The 20,786-nt window shown below is 42.9% G+C and overlaps 1 protein-coding gene across 1 annotated transcript in view; it reads right to left on the bottom strand.

Moving 5' to 3' along the window:
- Nucleotides 1–589: 589 nt before the first annotated feature.
- The window catches only part of il23r (interleukin 23 receptor), an 88,620-nt gene continuing 68,423 nt past the window's right edge, over nt 590–20,786 (bottom strand). Inside the window, exons 13-16 of the mRNA XM_078219374.1 lie at nt 14,422–14,553; nt 10,445–10,544; nt 6,783–6,873; nt 590–2,648 (exon numbers count right to left, since the gene is read on the bottom strand). Of these exons, the coding sequence (XP_078075500.1) occupies nt 2,025–2,648; nt 6,783–6,873; nt 10,445–10,544; nt 14,422–14,553 (947 nt within the window). The 3' untranslated portion in view covers nt 590–2,024. The remainder of the gene's footprint in view (nt 2,649–6,782; nt 6,874–10,444; nt 10,545–14,421; nt 14,554–20,786) is intronic.

Below are 20,786 nucleotides of genomic sequence, written 5' to 3'. Positions count from 1 at the left end.
AGGTTCTCCATGAGCAACACAAGGGATACAAACAAACTGATTCTCTTCCTATTTTCCACAGAGTTAATCACAGCATCCTGGCCAATATTATCCCTCAGTCAACATTACAAAAACAGATTACTGGTGGCTATTTGTGAGAATTCAGAGCATGTAAATTGGATATCGCTTTTCCTACTTCCCAACAGTCACTACACTTCAAAAGTACACTGTTTGAGGCATCCGTTGGTCATGAAAAGTGCTACATAAATGCAGATCTTTTGTTTAGTGTGGAATTGGAGTCACATGTAGACCAGGTCAGCTATGGGTGGTACATTCCTCTGAAGCAGATGATGAGTCAGTTATATCTTTACAACAACCCAGCAACTTTTGGTGATAGGCATTAAAAATCACAGTTTTTAAACATAACCGTTAATCTACCATAACCTCTCAGACTTGCACCTTTAAATGCAGCAGAGCACGGTATTTTCTACTGTGATTTTTTTTGAATCAGAAAGCCTAATTTATCAGATATGGTGCAATATAAAAGACATTTAATAATATGTGGGCTAGAATTTGTCACAATCAAATAAAAATCCCATTTAAGTTGTGTATAATACTATATTCCTTGTTTAATTTGAAGACTCCAAATTACAAGTTGAAACAGGAAAATTTGGAAAACTTTTAATTATTAACAGTTTGGATATAAACTTTTTGTATTATTTTAAAATTTCTAAACTTAATTTTTAATAAAAGCAAAATATACAACTGCTTTTAAATTGTTACTGTAGTGATATTTATTCTCAAATTGCCATCTTTAAGATTGTACATGGAGAGTATTGTTAAAGTTGTATGCTGCGAAAAAAGTGTAACCTTCCTGAAAGCAATATTTTCAGAGATAGTTGTTAATTGTATATTATCCATGCTTAATTGTACGGAGGCGGTATCAATGAGTGATTCAATTGAGTCCCTACAAACAGTGAGGAAGTGTAAGTTTGTAATTCTCTGAATAAATATAAAAGTGTTAAAGATTGTCTCTAGTTCTATCCTTTACCAAATGATTTTCTGGAGTATACTAACAATAGCATGAAACTATAGTTGTCACAATCTTCAATTTTACAACCTTGGCCAGAACCTTATCACTGTTCACGCCGGTGAGATTTTCCCACCTGCTGCAGTGAATGGAGATTTGGCTGGCTGCCAAATTCTCCGACCTTGCTGCAGTGGGAGCGTGGCGTGAACGGCAGATAAGGTCGCGTCATACGACTTTGCTATTGTTTTATTAGATTCAGATGGATGATCAAATTTAAAGGTGTAGACTCATTTGTTTGTAAATGGTCATACTAATATGTCAAATTCCAGGTAATTAAACTGGTTGTATTCCCAGTTAAATCACTCATGGACCCAGAATTATAGTAGGAAGCACATTCTTTGGAGATCTTGACCACTTCTTTCTTCCCTAAACCTTAAATTCTTCAATTTCAGTTATCATCAGATGTTTTTCTGTTTTTTCTTATCTAAAAAGGTTAATATAACATTAATTGCTTTTGACAACATCTTATTCCAAATGTTCATTCTGTAGGCAAAAAACTTAATCCTCTCTTGTAACTTATAGACTTTTTGAGGCTTGGTAATTTTATATTCAGGCCCCTACTTCTGTGAGTATAGCCCGAATCAAATTGCTCGCATGTAACCCACAAATTTACAGAATATAATACATTTTCTGAAGATTTGAAAAGGCTAGAAAGAGATTTTGGCAGAGGAACATAGGAATATAGGAATTAGGAGCAGAAGTAGGAAAATTCAGCCTTTCGAGCCTGCTCTGCTATTCAATCAAATCATGGCTGATATCTCCCTGGTCTCAAATCCATCTCCCCACCTATTCCTCATATCCCTTTTTTAAAATTAGAAATATATCTATCTCCTTCTTGAAACCATTCAATGATTCAGACTCCACCGTGCTCTGGGGCAGCGAGTTCCACAAATTCACCATCCTCTGGCAGAAATAGTTCCTCCTCATCTCAATTTTAAATTTTGCTAAAGTGTTGCTAAATGGCCACAATCTGGGGGAAATAAGATTTTATGTCAATGGAATCTTCTTCTGAGTGTAGTAAACAATTAACAAGTTCATCCGGTAGTAGAGTTTGTTCTTGAAACAGTCCCTCTGTTACATACATTCTGTGATGCTCATCGACTGGGAATTGGCCCTCATCCTTTTTAAGGATGTAATTGTTGTATTTGTCTGGTATTCCATTCTGGCAACATGACAAACTTATGTTCATATCTTCGGTGACACCAATAGTGGGAATTTCATCAATCCTGTCAAAAGTTGGAGTGTGAAGTCCTTTGCATTCTTTAGCTTGATCACTTCCAGCTTTTTGAACTGATTGGTCACCATTACGTGACAAATTTGCCAGTTGGCAGCTGCTGGAGATTTGAGGTTTGTAGCCAATGGTTTCTGCATCTTCATTTGGTTCAGACAGATCACAATTATGAGCTTCTGGAACATCTGGAATTGAGATCTCAAAAGTAGTTTGCTCCAATTGTTGATTTCCATGCACAGTCTGGATCAAGCTATTTATTGGCAGCAACATTTCCTCTATTTCTGTTACTGGAGGATCTTTGTACATCAAGAGCACTGCAGACTGTAAACAGGGAACTTCTTCTATGATCTACAATGGAAATAAATTCAAGACTGGATGAATATCATGAAAATATCACGTGTCTTTTAAAAGGTTGCTGAATAAGATATAAAAATCACCTCATGCCTTCAATGTGGGCATACTTCCTTTACTCATTACCTGACAACATTTTTCCACTTGTCAGTTCAGTAGTTTCATTTTCATTTGAGTTTTTCAAGCAAAACCATAAGTTTTATCACAGGAAAGCTGCTTAAGATTGCTACTCAAATCTTTTTTATTTTTTACATTCAGTCAATTGAAACCTGGAATATGCTAGCAAGTAGCTAAATCCCTTGAGATTGGATGAAACAATAGTGGATACTAGGGTAGGATAGTGGATTTGCGATCTGTCATGAATGTGGATTAAATCTAGCTCAGACTAATGGGCGAAAGTCCTTCCCCCTCTCTTGCCTATTCCTGTACCAACATGTTGCACCAAATTAAGCTGCAAGTTTGTGCCTGCAATGCTGTGTATTCCCACTATCAGCCGTGTCTGCCTATGGGAAGTACTGAACACCTCAGCAGATAAGTGTCAGGAAATGTTCCTTAGGAATGAAGCAGATTTTCTCTTAACCTTTAGGTGCAAAGAATTAACTGGGCATATTAAATGTCCTAATGACGATTTCCGAAGCAAAAGTCTCCCCAATCGAATTCATGCTTGATTCGTTGAATTCTTGGAAGAGGTAACAGACAGTAGATGAGGGTAATGTAATAGCTATAATGTATCTAGATTTCCAAAAGACCTTTGATAGGGTATCACATATGGAGCAGATCAATGCACGTCTGAAGAGATGGCATAGGAGGGAGGGCTTTAGATTCCTTGATCACTGAGTCCATTGCTGGGGAAGGTGGGACCTGTACAAGTTGGATGGTTTGCACCTAAACTGGAATGGGACTAATATCATAGAACATAGAACATAGAAAAGCTACAGCACAAACAGGCCCTTCGGCCCACAAGTTGCGCCGAACATGTCCCTACCTACTAGGCTTACCTATAACCCTCTATCTTACTAACTTCCATGAACTTATCCAAAAGTCTCTTACAAGACCCTATCGAATCCGCCTCCACCACCACTACCAGCAGCCGATTCCACGCACCCACCACCCTCTGAGCGAAAAACTTACCCCTAACATCTCCTCTGTACCTACTCCCTAGCACCCTAAACCTGTGACCTCTTGTGGCAACCATTTCAGCCCTGGGTAAAAGCCTCTGAGAATTCACTCTATCAATACCCCTCAACATCTTATACACCTCTATCAGGTCACCTCTCATCCTTCGCCTCTCCAAGGAGAAAAGACCTAGCTCTCTCAACCTATCCTCATAAGGCATGCCACCTAATCCAGGCAACATCCTTGTAAATCTCCTCTGCACCCTTTCTATGGCTTCCACATCCTTTCTGTAATGAGGTGACCAGAACTGGGCACAGTACTCCAGGTGGGGTCTGACCAGGGTCCTATACAGCTGCAGCATTATCTCCCGATTTCTAAACTCAATTCCTCTGTTGATGAAGGCCAGCATTCCATACGTCTTCTTAACCACAGCCTCTACCTGCGACGCTGCTTTGAGCATCCTATGAACCCGGACCCCAAGATCCTTTTGATCTTCCACACTGCCAAGCGTCTTACCCTTAATATTATATTCTTTCATCCTATTCGACATGCCAATATGAACCACCACACACTTACCTGGGTTGAAGTCTATCTGCCACTTCTCTGCCCAGTCTTGCATCTTATCTATGTCTCGTTGCAACTGCTGACATCCCTCTACACTATCCACAACCCCACCAACCTTTGTCTCATCAGCAAACTTGCCAACCCATCCTTCCACTTCCTCATCCAGGTCATTTATAAAAATCACAAAGAGCAAGGATCCCAGAACAGATCCCTGGGGCACTCCACTGGTGACCGACCTCCATGCTGAAAAAGACCCATCTACAACCACTCTTTGCCTTCTGTGGGCAAGCCAGTTCTGAATCCACAAAGCAATGTCCCCTTGTATCCCATGCCCCTTCACTTTCTCAATGAGCCTTGCATGGGGCACCTTATCAAACGCCTTGCTGAAATCCATATAAACTACATCTACCACTCTTCCCTCGTCTATGTGTCTAGTTACATCTTCAAAAAATTCAATTAGGCTCGTAAGGCATGATCTGCCTTGGACAAAACCGTGCTGGCTATTTCTGATCATACTATTCCTCTCCAGATGCTCATAAATCCTGCCTCTCAGGATCTTCTCCATCAACTTATCAACCACTGAGGTGAGACTCACCGGTCTATAATTTCCCGGGCTATCTCTTCTCCCTTTCTTGAACAATCCTCCAAAACCTCTCCTGTCTCCATTAATGACGCAAAGATCATCACCAGAGGCTCAGCAATCTCTTCCCTCGCCTCCCACAGTAACCTGGGGTACATCCCATCTGGGCCCGGCGATTTATCTTAACTTGATGCTTTTCAAAAGCTCCAACACATCCTCTTTCCTAATGTCCACATGCTCAATCTTCTCAGTCCACTGCAAGTCTGCACTGCAACTACCAAGATCCTTTTCCACTGTGAATACTGAAGTAAAGTATTCATTGAGTACCTCTGCCATTTCTACTGGTTCTATACAGACTTTCCCACCTTCACATTTGATAGGTCCTACTCCTTCGCATCTTATCCTCTTGCTCTTAACATACTTGTAGAATGCCTTGGGGTTTTCCTTTATCCTGTCTGCCAAGGCCTTCTCATGGCCCCTTCTTGCTCGTCTAATTTCCCTCTTAAGTTCCTTCCTACTAGTCATATACCCTTCTAGATTTCTAACATTACCTAGCTCCCTGAACCTTTTGTAGGCTTTTCTTTTCTCCTTGACTAAATTCGTTACAGCTTTCGTGCACCATGGTTCCTGTGACCTACCATAACTCCCCTGTCTCATTGGAATGTTGTTGTACAGAGCTCCAGACAAATTTTTCTTGAAAATTTGCCACATTTCTTCTGTACATTTCCTTGAGAAAAACTCCCTCCAGTTTATGCCCCTAATTTCTTGCCTAATAGCCTCATAATTGCCCTTACTCCAAATAAACACTTTCCTAGCTTGACTGATCCTATCTCTCTCCAATGCTAATGTAAAGGAGATAGAGTTATGATCACTATCCCCAAAATGCTCTCCCACTGAGAGGTCTGACACCTGCCCAGGTTCATTCCCTAATACCAAATCAAGTACAGCCTCTCCTCTTGTAGGCTTATCCACATACTGCGTCAGGAAGCCCTCCTGAACACACCTAACAAACTCTTCCCCATCCAAACCCCTTACCCTACGGATATTCCAATCGATATTTGGGAAATTAAAATCTCCCATCACGACCACTCTGTTATCACATCTCTCCAGGATCTGCTTCCCAATCTGCTCCTCCACGTCCCTGCTACTATTGGGCGGCCTATAGAAAACACCCAGTAAAGTTATTGACCCCTTCCTGTTGCGAACCTCCACCCACGGAGATTCCGTAGACAATCCCTCTGTGGCATCCATCTTTTCTACAGCCGTGACACTATCCCTGGTCAACAGTGCCACTCCCCCATCTATCCTTGTGGAAGTTTTGCTACTGCTGTTGGGGCCGGAGTGGGGGTGGGGGGGGGGGGGGGTCTGCTGGTGAGGGGGGATGTTTAAGTTAATTTGGCAGGGGTATGAGATATGGCGTGGAGGTAGAGTAAGGGGTGAAACACAGCCAAATATAGAAGAAAAAACTACTCAGTCTGCAAGGCAGTGTGATTATAGACAAGTTAAGGCACAAGGGAGTAATATGGCAAGGCTGGATGGCATTTCTTTTAATACAAGGAGTTTTGCAGGTAAGGCAGATGAGTTGAGGGTGTTGATTAACACATGGGAATGTGATATTGCTATCACAGAGACATGGTTAAAGGAGGGTCAGGGCCGGCAGCTCAATATTCCGGGGTATAGAATCTTCAGGCAGGACAGGAGGGGGTGTAAAAGAGGAGGTGGTGTTGCAAAATTGATCAAGGAGTCAATTACTGCAGCAAGGAAGGATGGTATGTTGGGAACGTACTGGTTACTGCATTGGTGTAAAATGAATGGGATAACCACAATATTAAAATAATGAACAGAAGGAAATTCAGTCCCTGATATTTTACCTGCAGTCTTTTAGCCACAAGGCTGTTTTCCACATTGGGAAATTCTTCATGAGCCCAGTCAGGTAAAAACATCTTGCATATTGTTTTAATTCTAAAAAAGAAGTAAATAATTCACATGATACAGAAAGCATTAATTTGAAAAGCTTTGAATTGCATTTTGCTTCAATAGTCATTAACTGGAGGTTGTGACCTAAATAATAATTTTATTGGAATGACAAAAGGCTCATCAGCTTTTCCCACTCCATCCAGCTTCTAATTTTCTACCCGAAACTTCAAAACCCCTTTGCAAATTATAATAGGTGATTGGGAGTTCCATAAGTCAATAGGAATCATAAAGAAGTTTAAATTGCAGCTTCTTTAGTTCATAATCATGTCCTTACATTTCCCACCATTGATTATACGCAAAATCTCTCCCCACATCCAGAGTATTGACTGATAGTTAAAAGCTTGAATTGTACATCTTTAGTTCGCTTTTACTTTTCTTCACTGAGAATGGATTCTGCCTCCTTTGCCTATTCACTCCTTAACATAACCATTGTGAAGACACAAGCACTGCCCATCAATCAGCATCTAACGGTAAAGAGTAATGTGAGGAGGTTTTTTTTCAGTATTTTTTACTATTCTCCTATTTGTCTTCTTCCTCTCTGAATGTATTAATTCATGTTGGGTTTAGACACTGGCCTGTTATCTCTGGCTTAAAATCAGCTCATACTGAGAAGTTAAAGGCCTCTTTGTCTGTTATCTGTAATCTTATGCCTTCTGTGGAGTGATAGCCAAAACAGAAAAGGGGGAAAAATGAATGTTGGAAGCTTTTTCAGGTTTAAAAACATTTTAAGGTTTATTTATTAGTGTCACAAGTAGGCTTACATCAATACTGCAATGAAGTTACTGTGAAAAGCCCCTAGTCGCCACAATCCGGTGCCTGTTTGGGTACACGGAGGGAGAATGTAGCATGCCAATGCACCTAACCAGCACATCTTTTGTTCTGTGGGAGGAAACCAGAGACCCGGAGGAAACCCATGCAGGGAGAATGCGCAGAATCTGCACAGAAAGTGACCCAAGCTGGGAATTGAACCTGGGTCACTGGCGCTGTGAGGCAGCAGTGCTAACCACTGTGCCAGCCTGAAATAGAACAGTGGGTCGGTCAGTGTTGAAAAATAAAGAAAGGCTGATGATTGTGGTGAAGTCCCTTTAAAGATCGCTCAACAGAGTATGGGTCACATGATTCAGGGAACCAATCGGGGAGCAGGGTGGGGGATCATCCCGGTAAGCAGGGTTTGCTGTTCCAGAACCTTCTGTGGAGGTTCCATATGGCCTTTACCTATAAATAAATATGTTGATTTCCCCTTAACTGGTGAACAAGAATTATTACAATTGCCTCAGAAGTGTTCCTCAATCTAACTAGCAATCTCACTCGAATATGTGGGGCAGAATTTTCCTTTCCATGGGCTGGTGGGCTTGGAAATAGCAGAGAGCCACTTTGAGATGGCTTCTCAATACATTTCCACTGCTGGGGGAGTTTCCCCAAGGGTGGGCAGGAATGTGAATTTAAATGCAATTTAATTATTAAGACCCCCAGTTTGGGCTGATTTAAAGGGCCTGCTAGCAGGTTGATGGCAGCGTACCAGCCCCCCGTCACATGTGGAGGCTGCAAGCTTAATGGAGGCAGCCTCCCTTTGGCAGGTTGGGGAGCCATTGGTAGCAATGGCTCCAACCATAGAGAAGGGGCCATGGGCATCAAAGGCCAACTCTGCAATGCCAATGATCAAAGTGGAGGTGTTTCCCCTCCAACTGTAAGGGCTCTGGACATAGACATGGACAAAAGAACTGTCACGCATACAGCATGGAAATTCTGAAGCACAGAGGAGAAGGACCTTTACTCTACATGTAGGTACCAATAACAACTTAATGCAGTTATGGAGTGGCTGCAATAGGTAAAGTTTCATTTCTGCTAACATCTCTCACTTTCTTGAAGAAATGCGTTTTTAAAAAAAGTCCAGAACTGATAACTTTCATTGTTGCTATGTCTCTTATTGAATTTCCTGTTTCCTGTTGAACTTCCTGTTCCCAGAAGGAGCGTTTTAGAATACCAATAAGAGAACCCACAATAAACAAACAAACATTTAAGATGGCACATTCCATTTTTCTGGGTTTTAATGAATTGCAATGTTTTTTAGGAAACTATAGTAGAGCAGTTATGGATAGTCAAAGTTGGGTATTTGGAATAATCATCTACTGACTTAATACTTTAATGTAATTTGTAACCATTAGCAATTGCAGCACGTTTTAAATTTTTCAGAGGCAAAACACCTCCCTATCTTGAGAACAAACAAATGTTTTGTTGTTCAAGTGTTTTCAGTTATAATACTAAACATGTACATAGTTCAAAATGGTAAATGATCTAATCACTGATGATAGATCACTGAATTTCTTTTAGATTTTGTACTAGAGAGATAGTAATGCAGTCCCTTGTGGCCTTTTGCTATGCCTGCAAATGGGAAATCTAGAGAGATTTTTGCTTTATTAAGTTAATAACGTTTCATATGAAATTTGTCTTTCCCTCTCCATTTTCTTCTCTTTTTTCCTCTCTCTAATGTGCAAACCCTTGATGAAGTAAGATACATGGATGCTGGGTGCAATCTAGCTTCTTGCCCGAGTCACCATTCTTAATGGTAAGCCTGGGGAATAAATGCTGACTGTTTTACTGAGGACCCTCATAGCTGAGTCCATTGCTCCTGATCCCATAAGGTTGGGGCTTGAGAGACTTACAAAGAAAATATGAACCATTTGCTTCTTAGAAACCATAGAAACCCTACAGTGCAGAAGGAGGCCATTCGGCCCATCGAGTCTGCACCGACCACAATCCCACCCAGGCCCTACCCCCACGTATTTACCCGCTAATCCCTCTAACCTACGCAGCCCAGGACACTAAGGGGCAATTTAACATGGCCAATCAACCTAACCCGCACATCTTTGGACTGTGGGAGGAAACCGGAGCACCCGGAGGAAAATCACGCAGACACGAGGAGAATGTGCAAACTCCACACAGACAGTGACCCGAGCCGGGAATCGAACCCGGGACCCTGGAGCTGTGAAGCAGCAGTGCTAACCACTGTGCTACCGTGCCGCCCTGGCCCTTGAAATAACAAAGACTAGGGCCAGGGAGCAAATGAGAGAGGAGGAGACTTGAAACTATTCCTGTGCTGTATTGTTCTTTGTTCTTTGTTATTCAGCTGAGCCGGAAATATTTAGGATTGGATTAAAGTGAATGGAAATTAAATCGGGTGGGGTGTGAAACAGGCAAATGATCCAATCCCATTCATTTCTTGCCTGCTGAGTCAGGTCAAAATTGCACCCTCTTCCCCATTTCTTCTCCCAAATTTCAGTGGCAGTAGGTGTGGAGTCGGGAAGGAGGAGGCCAGTTTTGCAGCAGAGAATTATGTTTCTAAATTGCAGTTAGGATGCTGGATTTGTAGTCCAGTTGAGCAGTGGTATCACTATTCCAGCTGAGATCAACTAACTCAGCACTGACTGAGGATGGCACCTTTCAACTTCTTGGCCCAAATGGCTCTTTCGATTGAGCTAGAAGGAAATATGTTTTAAACCGAAAAATATTTATTTTAACATTTTGTTAAAGATTCTGTTCGACCAAAGTAACTTACCTTCTTCTGACTGTCTTTGCAAATGTCAGAGTTAAAAGAAACGCCGCTGGAATGGTTATCCCCATGCTTAGCTGCAGTGGAAGAGCAATGCTGTAATAGTCTAAAATTTCCAACAATTAAAAAATCAATTCAAAATAAAGGATAACTCTTGTGTTCTATAAATATCATTATTGCATTTTCAAAAAAATAAAAGTAGGTGGAATAAAATTATCAGCTATCACAAGATTGATTTAAATGTAATTAAAGATACTAAGACAGCAGCAGGAAACGTTAGAAACACACAGAGTCAGCCAACATTGAAAAAGGGAAATAAAATCAAAATATTGAGAATGCTGGAAATCTGAAATGGGTGGAATCTTACCAAAAAGATTTGTCAAAAAAATTTGAAAACTGGAGCTACCCCTTGCAATCTTATCACAATCTGTTAATTTTTTTTGGCATTAGGGAGACTCGGGCTGGTGGGGGGTTTGCACAGAGCCTATGTGTGCCGAGAAGCCGGCTGCAGAGCACTCGGGTGCCATTGCACATGTGCCCCGATCTTCCAGTGTACTGGAGACCTCTTGTCATGCCATGCCATGGACATCGCCCCTCCCACCCACATCACTGGTGGCAGTGTAACACCTCATGGCAATATGGGTCCCTGGCATCAGGGCATTGGGACCTTCCTGGTGAGTTCCCCCGTGACAACTCTCTCCACAACCCCACCTGCACAGTCACCCCCTTTGCATACTCCCCTTCCCAGCAGGCTGGCAATGCCCGATGGACACTGTCCGGCCATCCATCTGGCCACCAAGCGGCTTCAAGGGCATCCTATCCCCCCGGCATAGCCATGGTACCTGGTCCCCGTTGGTGGGGACCATGAGTGATTCTTGTCAGTGAGATCTCTCACCGACTAGGGTGGAAGCATCCAGGAGACCAGAAATGGCCATGTGGGACGGATTAATGACATAACGCTAATATACAAATCAGCTTCGCGCCCGATCCCGTCGACAAAACAAAGCCAGGAAGATGGCATTCAGCATCAACTGGATTTTCAGCCTTGTGCACTGTCTTCCCAGCCTGGTGCACTGATAGACTGGCACAGCGGGTGGGTAAGATCGCACCCAAAAGGTCTACAGGCATTTAGAGAGGCAAGGGTTGATTAGGAACAGTCAGCATGGGTTTGCGAGTGGGAAATCATGTCTCACAAATTTGACTGAGTTTTTTGAAGGGGTAACCAAGAAGGTAGATGAGGGCAGTGCAGTTGATGTTGCCTACATAGACTTTAGCAAGGCCTTTGACAAGGTACCACATGGTAGGTTGTTGCATAAGGTTAAATTTCACAGGATCCAGGGTGAGGTAGTTAAATGGATACAAAATTGGCTGGATGACAGAGGACAGAGTGTGTTGTAGAGGGTTGTTTTTAAAACTGGAGGCCTGTGACCAGCGGTGTGCCTCAGGGATCGGTGTTGGGTCCACTGTTATTTGTCATTTATATTAATGATTTGGATGAGAATATAGGGGGCATGGTGAGTAAGTTTGCAGATGACATCAAGATTGGTGGCATAATGGACAGTGAAGGAGGTTATCTAGGATTGCAATGAAATCTTGATCAATTGGGCAGTGGGCTGATGAATGGCAGATGGAGTTTAATTTAGATAAATGTGAGGTGATGCATTTTTGTAGACTGAACTAGGGCAGGATTTACTCAGTTAATGGTAGGGTGTTGGGGAGAGTTCTAGAACAAAGAGACCTAGGGGTACAGGTTCATAGCTCCTTGAAAGTGGAGTCACAGGTGGACAGAGTGGTGAAGAAGGCATTCGGCATGCTTGGTTTCATTGGTCAGAACATTGAATACAGGAGTTGGGACGTCTTGTTGAAGTTGTACAAGAAATTGGTAAGGCCACGCTTGGAATACTTTGTACAGTTCTGGTCACCCAATTATAGAAAGGATATTATTAAACTAGAAAGAGTGCAGAAAAGATTTACTAGGATGCTACCAGGACTTGATAGTTTGAGTTACAAGGAGAGGCTGGATAGATTGGGATTTTTTTCTCTGGAGCATCGGAGGCTAAGGGGTGATCTTATAGAGGTCTATAAAATAATAATAATTGATGAGATAGTCAATATCTTTTCCCAAAGGTAGGGGAGTCTAAAACAAGAGGGCATAGGTTTAAGGTGAGAGGGGAGACATACAAAAGGGTCCAGAGGGACAATTGTTTCACACAGAGGGCGGTGGAACAAGCTGCCAGAGGTAGTAGTAGAAGCGGGTACAATTTTGTCTTTTAAAAAGCATTTAGACAGTTACATGGTAAGATGGGTATAGAGGGATATAGGCCAAACATGGGCAATTGGGACTAGCTTAGTGGCTAAGAAAAAAGGGGCGGCATGGACAAGTTGGGCCGAAGGGCCTTTTTCCATGCTGTAAACATCTATGACTCTATGACTATGACTCTAAGATGAGTCTTATAAGGAAGACTCAGAACTTTAACTCCATTTCTCTCTCCACAGATGCAGTCAGACCTGCTAAGTATTTCCAGCAGTTTCTTTATTTCTATAAAAGAAAAACAGCTGAACATATCGAGTGAGAGTCTTCTTTAGAGCTACAACTTAAAACATACTACTCTCTTTCAGCTGTTTATCGACTCATTGTACATTTCCTTTGCTGTTTGTATTTATTTATTTTTGATTTCCCAGTATTTTAATTTTCTTTATCCGTCACAACTTAGAATTTCATCCTGCCAGCTTGGATTTTATCTGTATTATTACAATTTCAAAACCTTGGGTTATAGAGAGAGGACTCCATTCCTGTGCTCTGATGGATAACTCATTTTGGAGTGGGCAAATACGGATGAGGCAGTAATGCCATGACGAATTCTTAGATCCATTTTCCAATGGTTCCACCTTATTTATGCTGGATTTCAATATTTAAAAGTGCCGGCTAGGATTGTTAGGCACTACTAGTAAATTTAGTGAGGCTGCTTATGCAATTTAGATGCTGTAAAAGTAATTTTGCAACAACATCTTTGTTCCTTTTTAAAAAATTTGCTGTTGCAATCTACTCTGTCAATGGCATTTTGCCTTGTCTGAGGGATTGACAGTTACCATCATCCCTCCTCCTAATACCACACATACTTTTTAGACAGATCATATTGGAGGTATCATTGGAAATTCCCTCCTATCTTTCATTCCTGGTAAAGAATAGGGACAACAAATACAGGCCCGATTGATGAGGTTCTAGTGCAAGTTTCTAACCCCCACTTGCTTGTAACCCCACACTCAAGATCATTAGCAGAAACAGTGTTTTTAGTGGGGCTACCATAGACTTCCCCAAAAGGCCCCTTCCCCAAACCTCCAGCGGGTCAGCAATGGAGTTCAAAGGCAGGTGTAACACATGTCCAGCTATCAGGATCACTTATCTGTTACTGGCAGCAGATCAAAATTGGAGATCAAGTATGAAAAACTTCAAACAAAACAGCATTTACCAGCAACACTACCATATTATAAAGAAGACTTAGATCAGGTTGAAGTTTTGGTCTTGGAGGGTGGATTTCATTGTCTTTGTGGATGCATCATCAGACTGCAGTTAGTGACAGGTATCACTCAGAGATATAGGGAACCTGATATTATTGGGGAGTCCGGGAGAGGACAGGGATAGCCTTTGGAAAGTCCAGGGATGTGATGTCCCATTGCATGCGTGCAAGTGTCCGTCCGTCCATTCATCTGTCCAATCAGGCGGGAGGCTCAGGACTAGAGTTTGGAGGGTTGTTGCGGTTAGGTAGGGCTTTGGGTGTTTGGGGCTTGGTGGGGGGTTCTTGGGAATTGGCAGGGGTTTGGGGGGTTGGGTTTGGCAGGCAGTTGGGGTGTTGGTGGGGGGTTAAATGCAGGCATCCAAAGGGCATGCATAAGAAAAGTGGACACATTGGATCCAGGTTGAGAAAACAAACTTCTCACACACCAGTTCTTTGAGATTAAAAGTTACAGAATGAGTCACGTACCTTGCTTGATGGTTGTCTCTGCTCCTTTTGCCCCTTCTCCTGCAGCTGTGGTGGCAGTCATATGTACAATGTAAACAGTGTCAATGTCAAGCGTCAGCCAGTAAGTCCTCACATCGGCATTTGTGACATAACCTAAGAAAATAAAAATAAATCTCTTGATATACAATATAGCACTGTTTGATCAATACAAAATACAATTCTATATTAATTTCTTCCAATTAATTCTGATAACGTTTATACCGTCAAAGCTCCAAATCTATTGAAACATCAGAGTAATACTGAATGCCCGACTTTCGATGAGGTGGGGTGATAAGATTGGGCAGGAGATGAAAAATGAGAAACTTGCCCAATTCTCGCCTCTCCCAATCGAACCGGCCCTGTTTTGCTGGTGAAATCGGCTTTGCACCCAGAAAGAGAGCAAAGCCAATTTAAATATTAATGACATGTCATTAATGAGTCCCGGACGCTGTTGTTCTGGCTCACTTGCCTTAACCATCTCACCAGTCGAAGTGCTCCCCGTCAAGAATCACGGATGGTCTCCACCAGCGGAGACCAAACATGATGGCCTTGCTGGGTGATCTGAGGCTATTGAAGCATCCCGGGTGGTCAGGTGAAGGGCCAGGCAGTGTCCATGGGACAATGCCAGCCTGGGGGATATTCCATTACACTCCTAACTTGTGCCTTGTAAGATGGTGGACAGGCTTCGGGGAGTCAGGAGGTGGGTTACTCACCTCAGGATTTCCAGCCTCAATTCTTTCCTCAGAACTCCTTGCATGCTAACTTTCTGTCTTTCTTCTATGAGTACATCCAAGTCTATTTGAATTTTGAAACATTTCATGCTGTTTAAAAAAAATCTGCTTTTCTATTTTTATTACCAAAGTGAGTAACCTCACATTGTACTCCATCTGCCACCTTGCTGCCCACTCACTTATCCTGTCCACATCTCTTTGCAGCCTCTTTGTGTTCTTCTTACAGCTTACACCCTTACCTTTGTGTCATCAGCAAATTTAGATGCATTACTCTCGGTCCCTTCCAAGTCAAATTGTAAATAGCTGAGGTTCCTGATCATTGTAGCATTCCACTAGTTATAGTCTGCCCTGTTTATCCCTTTTCTTTGCTTCATATCTGTGGTGGCACGGTGGCACAGTGATTAGCATTGCTGCTCCACAGCACCAGGGACCCGGGTTCGATTCCCAGCTTGGATCACTGTCTGTGCGGATTCTGCGCTTTCTCCCCGTGTCTGTTGGGTTTCCTCTGGGTGCTTTGGTTTCCTCCCATAGTCTGAAAGACGTGCTGGTTAGGTGCATTGGCCATGCTAAATTTTCCCTCAGTGTTCCCGGACAGGCACTGGGGTGTGACGACTAGGGGATTTTCGCAGTAACTTAATTGCAGTGTTAATGCAAGCCTACTTGTAAGACCATAAGACATAGGAGCAGAATTAGGCCACTCGGCCCATCGAGTCTGCTCCGCCATTCAATCATGGCTGATATTTTTCTTATCCCCATTCTCCTCCCTTTCCCCCATAACTCCTGATCCCCTTATTAATCAAGAACCTATCCATTTCTGTCTTAAAGACACTCAATGACCTGGCCTCCACAGCCTTTTGTGGCAAAGAATTCCACAGATTCACCACTCTTTGGCTGAAGAAATTCCTCCCCATCTGTTTTAAAGGATCGTCCCTTTAGCCTGAGGTTGTGCCCTCTGGTTCTAGTTTTTCCTACTAGTGGAAACATCCTCTCCATATCCACTCTATCCAGGCCTCGCAGTGACATAAATAAATAAAGTTAGCTGGTCCTCCTTACATGCTTGTATATTTCCCTCAATTGCGAGAACCCTTATCTTGCATATTAACCTGTGTGTGGTGACCTTTCCGCGAACCTGTCAATCCAGTTAGCTGCAGCCAGGAGACAGATCCCATGAAGGGTATTCAGATCCTGCTGTTAAATTCAGCAGGAAGTGGTTTCCTGACGACTCTCCCCCCGCCCAGTCCCACCACCCATTCCATGTAAGTATTGGTGATTTGCTAAGTGGATCCAATGATTTCTGTTTTGACCAGCATCCATGGTATTTTGTGTATTTTTTATTAAAAAAGGCATGTTGTTCGACAATACTTTCAAACAAATGCTGTCCAGAGCTTTATGCAAATCACAGTCAATTGTTACATTAGTAGAGTGATAAGGCAAGCCTCTCTGATCATAAGCTAGCTTTGACCACAAGAGTAGCTAACATTTAAGTCAGGCCTTCAGTGTTATATCTACTATTGACAGCTGTGCCGCAGTATTCTGAATGAGTTTAAAACATGCAACTTAGTTTTTCCTAAAGGAAGGAGAATGACACCAAGTCATGATTATCATTTGAAGAGTAAGAAGTCTCACAACACCAGGTTAAAGTCCAACAGGTTTATTTGGTAGCAAAAGCCACTAGCTTTTGGAGCACTGCTCCTTCGTCAGGTAAGTGGGAATTCTGTTCACAAACAGGGCATATAAAGACACAAACTCAATTTACAAAATAATGGTTGGAATGTGAGTCTTTACAGGTAATCAAGTCTTAAAGGTACAGACAATGTGAGTGGAGAGAGCGTTAAGCACAGGTTAAAGAGATGTGTATTGTCTCCAGACAGGACAGTTAGTGAGATTTTGCAAGTCCAGGCAAGTCGTGGTGGTTACAGATAGTGTGACATGAACCCAAGATCCCGGTTGAGGCCATCCTCATGTGTGCGGAACTTGGCTATCAGTTTCTGCTCAGCGACTCTGCGTTGTGTGTCATGAAGGCCGGCTTGGAGAACGCTTACCCGAAGATTAGAGGCCAAATGCCCGTGATCGCTGAAGTGTTCCCCAACAGGAAGAGAACACTCTTGCCTGGTGATTGTCGAGCGGTGTTCATTCATCCGTTGTCGTAGCGTCCACATGGTCTCCCCAATATACCATGCCTCGGGACATCCTTTCCTGCAGCGTATCAGGTCGACAACGTTGGCTGAGTTGCAAGAGTATGTACTGTGTACCTGGTGTATGGTGTTCTCACGTGACATGATGGCCTCCGTGTCAATGATCCGGCACGTCTTGCAGAGGTTGCTGTGGCAGGGTTGTGTGGTGTTGTGGTCACTGTTCTCCTGAAGGCTGAGTAGTTTGCTGCGGACAATGGTCTGTTTGAGGTTGTGCGGTTGTTTGAAGGCAAGAAGTGGGGGTGTGGGGATGGCCTTGGCGAGATGTTCGTCTTCATCAATGACATGTTGAAGGTTCCGGAGAAGATGTCGTAGCTTCTCCGCTCCGGGGAAGTACTGGATGACGAAGGGTACTCTGTCCGCCGTGTCCCGTGCTTGTCTTCTGAGGAGGTCGGTGTGGTTTTTCGCTGTGGTGCGTCGGAACAGTTGATTGATGAGTCGAGCATCATATCCTGTTCTTATGAGGGCATCCTTCAGCGTCTGGAGGTGTCTGTTGCGATCCTCCTCATCTGAGCAGATCCTGTGTATACGGAGGGCTTGTCCGTAGGGGATGGCTTCTTTAACGTGTTTAGGATGGAAGCTGGAGAAGTGAAGCATCGTGAGGTTATCCGTGGGCTTGCGGCACAGTGAAGTGCTGAGGTGACCGTCCTTGATGGAGATGCATGTATCCAAGAATGCAACCGATTCCAGAGAGTAGTCCATGGTGAGTCTGATGGTGGGATGGAACTTGTTGATGTCATCATATAGTTGTTTCAGTGCTTGTTCATCATGAGTCCAAAGGAAGAAAATGTCATCAATGTATCTAGTGTATAGCATCGATTGAAGGTCCTGTGCAGGTCCTGTTCAAACCTGTGCATGAAGATGTTGGCATATTGAGGTGCGAATTTGGTCCCCATGGCTGTTCCGTGTGTCTGAATGAAGAACTGGTTGTTGAAGGTGAAGACATTGTGGTCCAGGATTAAGTGGATGAGTTGAGAGTGCCATCCGCGCTCTCAAGACCAACCGCAACATTGTCATCAAACCAGGAGACAAAGGAGGGGCCATTGTCATACTGAACAGAACGGATTACTGCAAAGAAGTGTACCGACAACTGAACAATGAGGAACACTACAGACCTGCATTCCAACTATTATTTTGTAAATTGAGTTTGTGTCTTTAAATGCCCTGTTTGTGAACAGAACTCCCACTTACCTGACGAAGGAGCAGCGCTCCGAAAGCTAGTGGCTTTTGCTACCAAATAAACCTGTTGGACTTTAACCTGGTGTTGTGAGACTTCTTACTCTGTTTACCCCAGTCCAATGCCGGCATCTCCACATCATATCATTTGAAGAGCCAGTGCTGACACAATGGGCCAAATGGTTTCCTTCTGCACTGTAACAATTCTGTAATAACCTCTCATTAAAACATTTCCCTTGCTCGTAAACATCATGACAAGTTTGCATTTTAAAAAAAACCCATCAAATGCAGATTCAGGAATATCACGGATTCAAAACCCACTCCATGATTTGAGCATCGGAGCTGCGCTGAAGGAAAATTGTCAGAAGTGCTAGAGGGAATTAATGAATATGGTTTATTACAACAATTTCTTAGGGCAAGTAGTGAGTGTGGGATCTCTGTAAAGGTCATCACAAGGGACTAGGGAAGTTATGTAAATCTGTTAGAAAGTAAAATTCCACAATCTGGGGAAAAGAACATGTTGATATTAACAAAGATTTCTTACATGGGTGAGCACAGTATGCCTGGAGACTTCTGTAAACCTAGATGGCCTGAATTAGCAGATAAAGCAAACATTGGGCGAAAAGTTGGCAATTGAGTATAATGTGGGAAAATGTGAACTTGTTCATTTTGGAAGGGAGAACAAAAGAACAGAGTATTATTTAAATGGAGAAAAACTGCAGAAAGCTGCAACACAAAAGGGCTTGGGGTACTTGTGCACGAAACACAGAAAGCTAGCACCAAGGTGTAGCAGGTAATAGGCAGGCTAATGGAATGTTAGCTCTTATTTCAAGGAGGTTGAAATATAAGAGTAAGGAAGTCCTCCTGCAGCTGTACAAGATACTGGTGAGAACACATTTGGAATACTGTGAGTAGTTTTGGTCCCCTTATTTAAGGAAAGATATTATTTCATTGGAGGCAGTTCGGAGAAGGTTCACTGGGATGATCCCTGGTATGGAGGGATTGTTTTATGAGGAAAAGTTAAACAGGCTGGGACTCTACTCATTGGAATTTAAAAGAATGGGAGGTGATCTTAATGAAACATATAGGATTCTTAAGGGGCTTGACAGGGTAAATGCTAATAAGATATTTCCCCTCATGGGAGAGTCTAGGATCAGAGGGCATAAAGGGATGTCAAAAGACTAAGATGAAGAAGAATTTCTTCTCTCAGCAGGTTATGAGTCTTTGGAACTTCTTGCCACAGAGAGCTATGGGTACAGAGTTATTGTACATACTTAAGGCCGAGATGGATTTTTGATCAGTAAGGGAAACAAGGGTTATGAGGAAAGTGGGTGTGAGGAATATTGGATCAGCCATGAACCTATTGAATGGTGGAGTAGACTCGAGGGGCCAAATGGCCTACTCCTGTTTATATTTCTTATGGTTTTATGGCCTTAAAGCTAGCAGTGCAAGGCTGAGTCTGGTAGCAACAAGCAGTAGGGAAGAGACTACAAGGAGCTGAAGGAAGATAAGAAAAACAGATAGTTCTTGGGATAGTAGACAACCTGCCTGGTGAACATCCACAAATTGTTTCATGTAACATCTAAGCCAGACAATATTGGATTGTAAATAACGCCTTGCCTACGTGACTTACAATGTATAAACATTGTATGGCTCTTCAATTGGACGGAGTGCCCCAGAGGCCATTCGCTGAAGTTGTGCTCTCCCATTGGCTAATAAACGATTATTCTGTACTGGGTCTCCTGAGATTATTCCGTATAACGATCTGCTCCATAACAGAGACATAGGGTGGGATTTTACAACCTGGCTCAGGTGAGGCTCGTAAAATCCTGCCCGAGTCCAACGGAGAATTCCGTTCTGCGAGCCTCACCCGAAGCCGGTAAAATTCCAGCCATTACCCTTATTGAGATAATTGAACATGATTCTAGCTGCCCATTTTGGTGAATATAACAAATTCCATTCACCTGACTGAAACTGTTGGGGTGCAGCAAGGATTTGTGCGCACTCAGATTTCCACGTGCAATTCAGAAACAAATTGCTCCCAGAAAAGCCTGGCACCACAGCTTCCAGTGCTATGGTTGTCTTAAGAGATAGCAGGGAGGTGGGGTAATTACTCTTGGTTGCTTGGTTGCAATGATGCAGGCAGCACATAAGCTTTTTTTCTGCTCATTCATCATCATCATTCTGTTATGCAGCCCAGTGTTAAACATTCTGTTGACTGGGGGATTCAAATGCTTGCATGGTGAGC

Source organism: Mustelus asterias, chromosome 8, assembly GCF_964213995.1.
Source record: "Mustelus asterias chromosome 8, sMusAst1.hap1.1, whole genome shotgun sequence".
NCBI lineage: Eukaryota > Metazoa > Chordata > Chondrichthyes > Carcharhiniformes > Triakidae > Mustelus > Mustelus asterias.
The sequence above is the reverse complement of the archived record's forward strand: the minus strand, read 5'-3'. Positions and strand labels throughout refer to the sequence as shown.